The 12,519-nt window shown below is 41.3% G+C and overlaps 1 protein-coding gene across 2 annotated transcripts in view; it reads right to left on the reverse strand.

The window, feature by feature from the left end:
- Positions 1-12,519, reverse strand: part of LOC135540124 (calcium-dependent secretion activator 1-like) — a 164,616-nt gene that overhangs the window by 116,512 nt on the left and 35,585 nt on the right. For both annotated transcript variants that reach the window (XM_064966523.1, XM_064966525.1), the window contains exon 4: positions 331-411. In XM_064966523.1, the coding sequence (XP_064822595.1) occupies positions 331-411 (81 nt within the window). The remainder of the gene's footprint in view (positions 1-330; positions 412-12,519) is intronic.

The following is a 12,519-nucleotide window of genomic DNA, read 5'->3' on the forward strand; positions in this document are numbered from 1 at the left end:
CAAGCACACATAAGTCACAACCACACACACGTCCATTGTGTAGTCTACAACCATAAAGGTATTTTTAAAGAGGATCTTTATTTATGGGTACTCCTGCATGAGTCTACCTCTGCTCTTACATTATTGAGGCAGTTTCTGATGTAAAGATGTGCCTTATGCTTGAGGGCCTAGGGTTCCGAACACACAGATACTGTAGTATCACTACTACTTAGTTTATAGACCTTAGAGGTACCATCTTCTACTGTATCAGAAACAGCTCTGGTGAGGTGATTTAAGAGTGGTGGGTTGGTGTCTAATTCTCTACTTTACTTTGAGGTGGTTGTGTCTTACCCTGGCGATCTGATCTGCCATCTGCAGTCGTCCGTCCAGCTCTCTCCTGATCTGAGCAGCCTGCTCGTCTGGGTTATCAAGCTGGAAACAAACACAACGACAAGAGACGTTATCATGACATAAGCCTTACATTCAGCATTTATTATCACCTGGTGGCATAACGCAGGGCCTTACACACAACCTCCATAACAAACCTTGATATTGACATATTGACCTTTAGTTCTTATATCCTAATAATCATCATTGGAAATTGTTTGTAGTAATGTATGAATGTATCAAGATGTAATGACTTGGAGTGTACATGTACAGATATAGAATCTTAATTTGATCAATGCAAACTTGTGGTGTATTTGAGGTTTAAAACCTCTAGACCAACATCCAGTGAAATTGCAGAGCTCCAAATTCAAAAACAGAAATATTCATTATAAAAATTCAGAAGACATTCAAGTGTTATATATAGGTTTAAAGATGAACTTCTTGTGAATCCAACCACGGTGTCAGATTTCAAAAAGGCTTTACGGCAAAAGCATACCATGCGATTATTTGAGAACATCGCCTAGCAGACAAATCATTACAAACAGTAACCAGCCAAGTAGAGTTACACAAGTCAGAAATAGAGATAAAATGAATCACTTACCTTTGATGATCTTCATATGGTTGCACTCAAAAGACATTCATTTTTCTCAATAAATGTTTGTTTTGTTTGATAAAGTCCCTCTTTATATCCAAAACCGTTTTGTTCGCACGTAATCCACAGGCTCAAACGCAGTCACAACAGGCAAAAAAATCACACAAAAAACACACCAAAAATCCAAATTGTATCCGTAAAGTTCATAGAAACATGTCAAACGATGTTTATATCCAATCCTCAGGTTGTTTTATAGCCTAAATAATCAATAATATTTCAACCGGACAATAACGTCGTCAATATAAAAGGTAAACAAGAAAGGCGCGCTCTCAGGATTGCGCATGAAAAAGCTCTGTGGCACTTTAGTGTCCAGACATTCAGACTGTTCTTACTCCCTAATTCTTCAGAATACAAGCCTGAAACTATTTCTAAAGACTGTTGACATCTAGTGGAAGGCATAGGAACTGCAATTTGAGTCCTAAATCAATGGATACTGTAATGGAATTGAATAGAAAAATACAACAAACAAAAAAATCCTACTTCCTGGATGAATTTTTCTCAGGTTTTCACCTGCCAAATCAGTTCTGTTATAGTCACAGATGTTATTTTGAATTATAATCCACACAATAATTAACATTTCTTGTTGCTGCAGGATTATTTTCCTGCTGTGAGAAACTGGTCAAATTAAGATCCTACACCTGTACACCCCACCAATACGATGAGCTGTAGGCTAACCAATTTAATTTAAATTTGAATCCCATGAGTTCCACTCCCCTGGAAATGGTGATCGATATTCAACCACTGTCAAATGATTGTGTTTGTTGTGAATTAGACCTTGGAAGTAAATTCTCTGTTTAAGGATGCTTGTTTAAAGCCCTGGTTCAGATCTATTACTTTGTCACTTGACTATACTGTAAATCAGAGTTGTCTTCATCAGATGTATGTGTAGTATAGACTCTTTCTCCAGATTGCAGAGCAGAGGTGGGTCTTCTGAGAAAAGGGGTAGTCATTAGTGGTCAGGGAGCCTGCAGTACGATAGCAGACACAAACACATCTGTCACAGCCACTCCTTCTGCCCCTGAGGATGGAGGAGCAAATGACTACAGATAGGGTTTCTAGCAGTGCGTTTACTGTCAGGAATACACATACTGAAGTACATTGACATATACCACACACATATCCACAGACCACACGAGCATGACCATATACACACAGCCACAGATATGCAACAAGATCTCTAGAGTCTATGCTAATCGAATCCCCCAGTCTGTTCGGAGGCATCGTTAGGGCTCTTAAAGCAGGATGGGTAGGGCACTGTCAGAGTCGTGTGTATAGGTGGCAGGGAAGTCAGGCGCGGGAGAGTCAAGCGGAGTGTAAAATGGAGTCTTTTAATGAATGTCCACGTAACATGCTCCATAAAACTAATAAGAATAGAAACAAACATGGGTACGAGGACCCCGACGCGCACCTAACACAACACTAACAATAAACAATCTCTGACAAAGACATGAGGGGAAACAGAGGGTTTGAATGGGAATGAATGGGATTGAAAACAGGTGTGTGGGAAGACAAGACAAAACCAATGGAAAATGAAAAATGGATCAATGATGGCTAGAAGACCGGTGACGTCAACCGCTGAGCACCGCCCGAACAAGGAGAGGCAACGACTTCGGTAGAAGTCGTGACAGGCACACACACACAATGAACAGCACTACATCAGAGTCACTGTCTATGTGTCTCCTGACCAGACCAGCCTAGTCCTGCGGCCATGAAATAATACAGTAAGAATAAAAAACAGACATGTAACTCTGGCAGAGTTTTACGCCTTGTGCCAAATGAGTCCAGTAGAGTGTCTCTACCCATGCTACATACACCCTCTGCCAGGGCACTGAGGCATTCTTCACAACAACAATGAGAGAGGGGTGGGAAACAAGGGAGAGGGTAGATGAAAAGAGAACTAGAAATGCTGACAGAACTCACAGACTCGCCTACTGAGAGTCTTTGCTGCATTACACCAGAGCAGTAAAGAGAGAGAGATATCCCTGTTTGATTAATTAAATCTGCCTAATCTCCACCGGCCAAAGCTGCGCACCTGATAGCCACACCATATGCATCTGACTGTGTCTGTTTATCAATGTGTGTCTGAGAGAATTGTGTTATTATGAATGTGTCCGTGTGTGTGTCTAGATTAACTCTTCAACATTACTTCTCCTTCCCTCCCTCTGTAGGCCTCCAGGGGACAGGGAACCCAGAATGGAAGGGGGGGGTGTTGTTTACTATTAGTGAATTATAAGATGATGGTCTCGCTCTTCATTCACCCCATCCTCTCCCTCACTTCATCCATCCCTCTATTAATTTCTGTCTCAGATTCTCTGAAAATGTCCTGTTCTCTCTCTCTGCCCACGCTACGTACACCCTCTCCACCCTCCACCTTCTGCCAGGGCACTGAGGCATTCTTCACAACAACAATAAGAGAGAGGGATGGGAAACAAGGGAGAGGGTGGATGAAAATAGGACTAGAAATGCTGTCAGAACACACAGAGTCTTTGCTGAAATAGTTTGTTGAGATCGGTGTGGAAGAACTTGACTGGCCTGCACAGAGCCCTGACCTCCACCCCCATCAAACACCTTTGGGATGAATTGTAACGCCGACTGCGAGCCAAGTCTAATCTCCCAACATCAGTGGCCGACCTCACTAATGCTCGTGGCTGAATGGAAGCAAGTCCCCGCAGCAATGTTCCAACATCTAGTGGAAAGCCTTCCCATAAGAGTGGAGGCTGCTATAGCAGCAAAGGGGGGACCAACTCCATATTAATACCTATGAATTTTCAATTAGATGTTCGACAAGCAGGTGTTCCCATACTTTTCTTCATGTACTGTATGAATGTTATCTGAAAATTGTCCACTTCCCCCAACAATATACACAGTTTGCAGGAAAGGCATTTCCCTGTACTTGTGCTTTAAAACTTGAAACTTATACAGAGTCTGCCCGTTGGGATTGCAGTTCTGTGGTGTGGACAGCTGATCACTTTCTTTCTTCTCTCTCCCCTCTCTCCATCTCGCATCTTTACCTCTCTCCCCTCTCTTCCTCTTCCTGTGGTCACTCCCTCCCTGTCTGCAGACTACAGTGGTAGGTGTTTTGTACAGTAACACAGTAGCTTGTGTCGGAGAGTGTGCATTACCAGATCGCACCGTGATGGACTCACTCACTCACTCACACGTGATGGACTCACTCACACCTGTGATCCGAGGGCTTATAGTGTTATTCTTGCTCACCACACCCACACACTTTTTATTGGCAGCCCTACCCCAGTGTGTATGGGATATACAGTCAGTCAGTCAGTCAGCCAGTCTATATGTCTGTGATCTGTAGGATCCATCTGAGCATCATGGTGTTGTAACTGTAGTAGCCGTATTATTGTACTGAGTGGCAATCGATAGTGTATTCTGTCCACTGGTAGAGTAGCATGCTGGACTATCTATCTTTTCACTCACTCACTAGAGCGTGGAGCCTCTGTGTCTGAAGGCTGCTCACTCTATCATTAGGCACTCCAGGCAGCAGATAACTCATCCTTAAGTGGAAACATCCATTTGTTGTGAATAGCTATAGTGTAACCCACAGGCAGAGGGAGGCAGAGCGGGGAAAATTGTGGATAAGGGTTATGTAGACTTTCCCTCTCACACTTGTCCATATTCAGGTTGATTGTGTTTAGATCCAAGTTCAGGACCCTTGGCTTGATTGAGTTTAGAGTCAAGTATGGTACTGTCTGTTACCATTGTCATGGCTACAGTCTTCCTAATCTGCTTGTTCTCTTCTGTTTTCCACTTTTCAAAGAAAAACACAGACACACGCACGCACACAGCTCTGCCAGCGTAAATATTTCAGTGTGCATGAGTGTCTGTTCAATCGTTAATTCTATGTGCAGACAACTTGGGGCACACTGATGCTGTGATACTACCCTGTTTTCCTGGGTGAGGATACAGTGAATTCAGATTCTTGTAAATCAACTCTGTATGGAGGAGTTAGAATTTCATAACATACAGGTGTTCAGATATTGTTTCAAGATTTATTAGTCATATGTACGGCATACACATGGTATACATCGTCCAACGAAATGCTTAGCTGCAGGTTTATTCTCATCAATGCAACAACAATAAGAAATAATACAATATAAGAATACAAACAAAGTAAATGGCTTAGAAGAATATATATATATATATATATATATATATATATCACACAATACTGTTCAAATGTATGGGGTCACTTAGAAATGTCCTTGTTATAAAGACAGTTTAAAAGAATTGTCCAATAAAATAACATCAAATTGACCCAATTTTTTTATTTCACCTTTATTTAACCAGGTAGGAAAGTTGAGAACAAGTTCTCATTTACAATTGTGACCTGGCCAAGATAAAGCAAAGCAGATCGACACATACAACAACACAGAGTTACACATGGAGTAAAACAAACATACAGTCAATAATACAGTAGAAAATAAGTCTACAGTGCCTTGCGAAAGTATTCGGCCCCCTTGAACTTTGTGACCTTTTGCCACATTTCAGGCTTCAAACATAAAGATATAAAACTGTATTTTTTTGTGAAGAATCAACAACAAGTGGGACACAATCATGAAGTGGAACGACATTTATTGGATATTTCAAACTTTTTAACAAATCAAAAACTGAAAAATTGGGCGTGCAAAATTATTCAGCCCCCTTAAGTTAATACTTTGTAGCGCCACCTTTTGCTGCGATTACAGCTGTAAGTCGCTTGGGGTATGTCTCTATCAGTTTTGCACATCGAGAGACTGAAATTTTTCCCATTCCTCCTTGCAAAACAGCTCGAGCTCAGTGAGGTTGGATGGAGAGCATTTGTGAACAGCAGTTTTCAGTTCTTTCCACAGATTCTCGACAGGATTCAGGTCTGGACTTTGACTTGGCCATTCTAACACCTGGATATGTTTATTTTTGAACCATTCCATTGTAGATTTTGCTTTATGTTTTGGATCATTGTCTTGTTGGAAGACAAATCTCCGTCCCAGTCTCAGGTCTTTTGCAGACTCCATCAGGTTTTCTTCCAGAATGGTCCTGTATTTGGCTCCATCCATCTTCCCATCAATTTTAACCATCTTCCCTGTCCCTGCTGAAGAAAAGCAGGCCAAAACCATGATGCTGCCACCACCATGTTTGACATTGGGCATGGTGTGTTCAGGGTGATGAGCTGTGTTGCTTTTATGCCAAACATGACGTTTTGCATTGTTGCCAAAAAGTTCAATTTTGGTTTCATCTGACCAGAGCACCTTCTTCCACATGTTTGGTGTGTCTCCCAGGTGGCTTGTGGCAAACTTTAAACGACACTTTTTATTGATATCTTTAAGAAATGGCTTTCTTCTTGCCACTCTTCCATAAAGGCCAGATTTGTGCAATATACGACTGATTGTTGTCCAATGGACAGAGTCTCCCACCTCAGCTGTAGATCTCTGCAGTTCATCCAGAGTGATCATGGGCCTCTTGGCTGCATCTCTGATCAGTCTTCTCCTTGTATGAGCTGAAAGTTTAGAGGGAAGGCCAGGTCTTGGTAGATTTGCAGTGGTCTGATACTCCTTCCATTTCAATATTATCGCTTGCACAGTGCTCCTTGGGATGTTTAAAGCTTGGGAAATCTTTTGTATCCAAATCCGGCTTTAAACTTCTTCACAATAGTATCTCGGACCTACCTGGTGTGTTCCTTGTTCTTCATGATGCTCTCTGTGCTTTTAACGGACCTCTGAGACCATCACAGTGCAGGTGCATTTATACGGAGACTTGATTACACACAGGTGGATTGTATTTATCATCATTAGTCATTTAGGTCAACATTGGATCATTCAGAGATCCTCACTGAACTTCTGGAGAGAGTTTGCTGCACTGAAAGTAAAGGGGCTGAATCATTTTGCACGCCCAATTTTTCAGTTTTTGATTTGTTAAAAAAGTTTGAAATATCCAATAAATGTCATTCCACTTCATGATTGTGTCCCACTTGTTGTTGATTCTTCACAAAAAAATACAGTTTTATATTTTTATGTTTGAAGCCTGAAATGTGGCAAAAGGTCGCAAAGTTCAAGGGGGCCGAATACTTTTGCAAGGCACTGTATTTACAATGTGAGCAAATGAGGTGACATAAGGGAGGTAAATGCAAAAAAATTAGGTCATGGTGGGGAAGTAAATACAATATAGCAAGTAAAACACTGGAATGGTAGGTTTGCAGTGGAAGAATGTGCAAATACAGTGATACAGAAATACAGTGGAGACATTTTATTTTTATTAGCCAGTCTGAGATATGGCTTTTTCTTTGCAACTCTGCCTAGAAGGCCAGCATCCCGGAGTCGCCTGTTCACTGTTGACATTGTGACTTGTGAACACACAAATGCTGATGCTCCAGATACTCAACTAGTAAAAAGAAGGCCTGTTTTATTTCTTCTTTAATCAGAACAACAATTTTCAGCTGTGCTGACATAATTGCAAAAGGGTTTTCTAATGATCAATTAGCCTTTTAAAATGATAAACTTGGATTAGCTAACACATCATGTTATTGGATCACAGGAGTGATGGTTTCTGACAAAAAAAAATATCAGTTGTTTCCAGCTACAATAGTCATTTACAACATTAACAATGTCTACACTGTATTTCTGATCAATTTGATGTTATTTTAATGGACAATTTTTTTGTGCTTTTCTTTAAAAAACATGGACATTTCAATGTGACCCCAAACTTTTGAACGGTAGTGTACATATTTGCATAAGTATAATACAGGAATTCACAATTTATTGTCTAATATTTACATGTGTTTTGGGGAAGGGGTGATTGGGGTGAAGTGTTTTAGATTGTGCAGTATTTAGCAATCATTATAAGAGTCTGGTAGCAGCAGTTGTGATGTGTGGGAGGGAACCAATCCGGTCTGTCTGGTTTAATATAGGCAGGGTGACAACAGCTGACAGGGGAGGCAGGGAAAGAGAGGTGGCCATGTTTACTGTCGCCATGGGAGCCATGAATGAGCAGACAAAGGGCATAGTGTGTGTGAGACTGACAGCAGAAAGGTTTCACAAACAAAGACACACACACACACACACGCACGCACGCACACACACGCACGCACGCACGCACGCACGCACGCACGCACGCACGCACGCACGCACGCACGCACGCACACACACACACACACACACACACACACACACACACACACACACACACACACACACACACACACACACACACACACACACACACACACACACACACACACACACACACACACAAGCAGAATACATCACCACACAGTCTAGACCAAAACAAAATTCCAGCATTGAGATCTACGACAAAGCTTTCAGACAGATCTCTATTGGTAGTATGATAACAGCAAGGTCTTTGATGAAAATGGAGGATATGTTACTTCCCCATCTTTCCCATTCTGTAATTCACAGCATAGAATGGAGGGATTTCAAATTGTTGTGTTGATAGCCTTGTTAATGATTCTAAAATATAGAATATACATATTAACTGAGGTGTACAGTAAGTGACTTGAGTTACTTATACATCTAACAGAAACTCACTCTGATGACGGCTGTTGTTTTTCTGTACCACCTCAAGTGGAAAATAACTGTTAAAAGTGACTTCTGCAAGAAATTGTCTGTGTCCTGGGGTAGGCAAAAGGTTTTGCCAAACAAACAACTGTTTGAGTTGATGTTTTTATATTGTTTTATAGTTAAACGATTCCACAGGCATTATGGACAGTGTTTGTATGGGGCCTACCTATCCTTGAAGTTAGAGAGGCAGACAGGTGGCCAGAAGGTTACCAGAGAAAAAGAAGAGTGAGATGAACTGGCAACCGGAAGGTGTGTGTTCGTGTTGTGTGAGCAGGCCTGAAGGCAAATGATCTGCCTCACCAGAGCTGGATTAATAAAGATACTATTTATTTATCATGCTGATCTAACGTTGGATTTGTGTTTCCATAGGAGTCCCTGGGCAGCCAGCAGTGTAGTCACATCAGCCATGTTGTGATGTTGCCTGTCCATTCTGACCAATTACAGGCTTTCATTAAAACAGCGCCAGGCAGTCGGCACGACCACATCCATAACACCAGACCCCGTCTGATAAAATGGAACAACACCCACGCTGTTCCACCCACACTCAGGGCACACACCGGCCACACAGGACTGAAATTCAATTCATGAATTTATTCCTTAACTGAAGTCATCATTACAGGCTAAAACGCATTCTTCAGAAGACAAAGAGTCTCTGCCTACTATCATAGGTTACACACAGCGGTGAGACGACCTCTCATTTTAATTTAGTCAGTCACTAAGGTTGTTTCTACACAGAAAGGTTTACATAGTCATGAATTGCACTACTAGTCTTCAGTTTGTTGAGGGAGAGGTTCACACGCACGCACACACACACACACACACACACACACACACACACACACACACACACACACACACACACACACACACACACACACACACACACACACACACACACACACACACACACACACAATGTGATGCGAGGGAACCATCTGTCTCTCAGTCTCCTTCAAAAGCATTCAACACACAACCCTAAGGTACATGATGACAGGTACCTGATTAAGGGCACAGATGACAGCTGTTCTGTCCCTCATTTTGGAAGCCTGCAATTTGGGCAGCAAGCGTGGCAATAGGCCTAGCTGATAATTGAGTTACCGCTGTCAATTAAAATAATCTAAAATATGTGTGAAGACAATGTCATCAGTAGTAAATGTACAGTTAATCCCTGTCATTTGGTTACAGACATTTCTGTTAATGCATGTATTAATTAAATTAATTTACCATTCTCATTCTCAGAGTGGAAATGTTGTTTGCAGAGTTCACAACCTGCTACACTTGTGAGAAACAAGTTTTGGTTTATTTCATAACCATCATTTACGAGATTTGTCAATTTTTTTATTGTCTTTTGTTTGGAGTGCTCCATGTGAGCAATGACCATGCGTCTGTTTTCTCTTTCCTGATAATGTTGAGGGAGCAACAATCCCCCCTCGATAAGCACCAATCCTCCGTGTGAAAAAGCAATGGAAGTTCTAGGTCTACTGCTTCATTGACCTAAAGGCTATGCGCTCCTTTTTTTAGCCGTCAATGGATGACGGTGAATCAATCTGCCCATATGGCAGAGACTGGTGATCTCGCAATTGTTGACTTTTAACTTTGATTTTTGTCATTTTATTTCCGATTTTTACGATTAACCACGTGACAATGATTTTGAGAAACAAAAACTTTATTATTTTAATGAAACTGTTAATGCGCATATGAAAATCAGAACTGGCATACAGAATGGTAGAAATGGTAGGATAAATAGCTTCCCCAAGCTTCCCCAAACTTGAAACTATGAAGTCTTTATAAAATAATTGCCTCCACGTTTGCAGGGTCGGATTTTACCTTGCTTCAAAAGCTACTTTGAGGCAAGGTAAGACATGCCTTGTGAAGAAACATTTTATGTAGGTGCTTTTCTGTTAACCAATTCGACTTGGTTCATGCAAGTGATTGATTGATCTTTCCTGGGAGGAATCTTCACTATCAGTATAAGCAATTTGGCAGTATGTCCAGAACATTGCTTTGAGAACTGAAAGGGCTCTCTCAGTTTCAAGGTATCAGCTTGGAGAGAAGAAGCTGGTCACATGCATGAACCAAACACTAATAATGAATAATGAATAATGTAAATCATGTAAATATAACTTGTCTGTGTAAGCAGTTTATAAGAGAAATAACGGGACTGCCCCGGCAGAGCCTCCAACCGACGTGTACTATGGTTCATTAAGTTGGTTGGAACCTCTCCAGCGTGCTGATAATATAGAATGATTCATTTAATATTGACATCAGGTGTCCCTGGTGATAATTTCCATGACAGCCTTATAATATGAAATAAAACATTCAAATTTCAAACAATTAAGTATGATTTCAAAATGTATATTGCCTCTCGCTCACATTGTAAAGTGGTGGGTGACTCGCTGATATCCTGGTGCCTACACTTGAATGGTGAATGGGAGGTGTGCTTCAATGACTAGTTGAGAAATAAAAATAGTTATTTTTAAACTGTTAACACGTGATTTCATTTAGAATAGTTGTGCAATGAATGGGCTTATAAAAGCACAGGAGCTGCAGGAGAAATCTGTGCGCTTGTGATAGTTGTGTTGGAGAAAAAAACATACATGATGACTAATGAAAATACACACAGAATTAATTCCACTAAATTATGCAAATTACTTATAGACTGATAAGCATAACGGTCAAATGTATTTACATCAACTGGTATTCAATGAATAAAAAGCGTTATTGTTTTTACAGGTCATTTTGGCAGGCAATAGTTTTATTTATCAACCTTTTGTTTTTTTATTGGCCAAAAGCCGGCTATTGACGTCTAACGGAAACCCCGGTGTGTGTATGTGTGTGCGCGTGTGTGCCAGAGATTGAATGTGTAGTGGGTGTTGATATTGACAGTAAATGTGTCTTTAAACTGTGGCAGAAGACAACTAAATCCTATTCTTGAAAAGAGGGCAAAGAAAAGAGTAGGGGGTAATATTGCCTAATAGGTAGGCAATTCCATTCGCAACAAAATTGCTCAATGTCAGAACTAATTCCATGTAACATACAGCAGGTCTGTGCAGATTTATCGTTAGCACATCCTACTATGTCTCCGCCAAAGGATGAGTCACTAGCAGTGCTAATGTTCATGGGCTGGCCATGCCCTTCCACTGGAACCTGGGCGTGAACCGGGCACATTACTAAATGAAGCAGTGGCAGAAAAGTCATTTCAATCTTGGCCTGGACTACAATGATACACTGGTCTTAATAACAGAATGGCTAGGCCTACACACATACTATATGGCCAGCATCATGTGTGTGTGTGTGGCATCTGAATGGTTAATCCTGGACAGGCAAAAGGCTTGATGATGACTTGAGACATGCTAACGGGCTCACTATACCTTCTTCCATTGAACCCGGTATGACTGGTATGTGGACTCCCTCTTTAAAAGCCACCATCTCCCTATTATTCTGGCGGCCTTCTCAGCCCACCCTCTCCATTCAACAATGATCAATAGCTGTCCATTCCATTCGCTATTATTACAATATGATTGCAGTTAGCAGGTGTTTTGAGTCACTTCCAGTCATCACCCACTTTCCTTGTGACACAGTACCTTGGCACTCACACTCATCTATTGTTCTACTTCCATAGCGCCCTGCACACCACCCACTCTCTCTCTCCATCTCACAATGGTCATATTTTCTTTGCCGTATTAATACCTCTTTCCTGCTTGGATCGAAGGTTAAAGGTCCCAAAGAGGATTCAATTCCACACTGAAAGCTGCGCTTTCCTCTGACAGGTGACAACTCATCTAATAACCCTGAAAGGCTTTCACGGCACACTTTTACCATTTCAACCCATTGGAACTTAATGAGAAGCAAGCCTGAAGTTAAAGCATTAGAGGGTTGAAAGAGTGACACTGCCGCTCAAGTCAACTATCAGATCGGCAGAAAGGAGTGAAA

Source organism: Oncorhynchus masou, chromosome 5, assembly GCF_036934945.1.
Source record: "Oncorhynchus masou masou isolate Uvic2021 chromosome 5, UVic_Omas_1.1, whole genome shotgun sequence".
Lineage (NCBI taxonomy): Eukaryota > Metazoa > Chordata > Actinopteri > Salmoniformes > Salmonidae > Oncorhynchus > Oncorhynchus masou.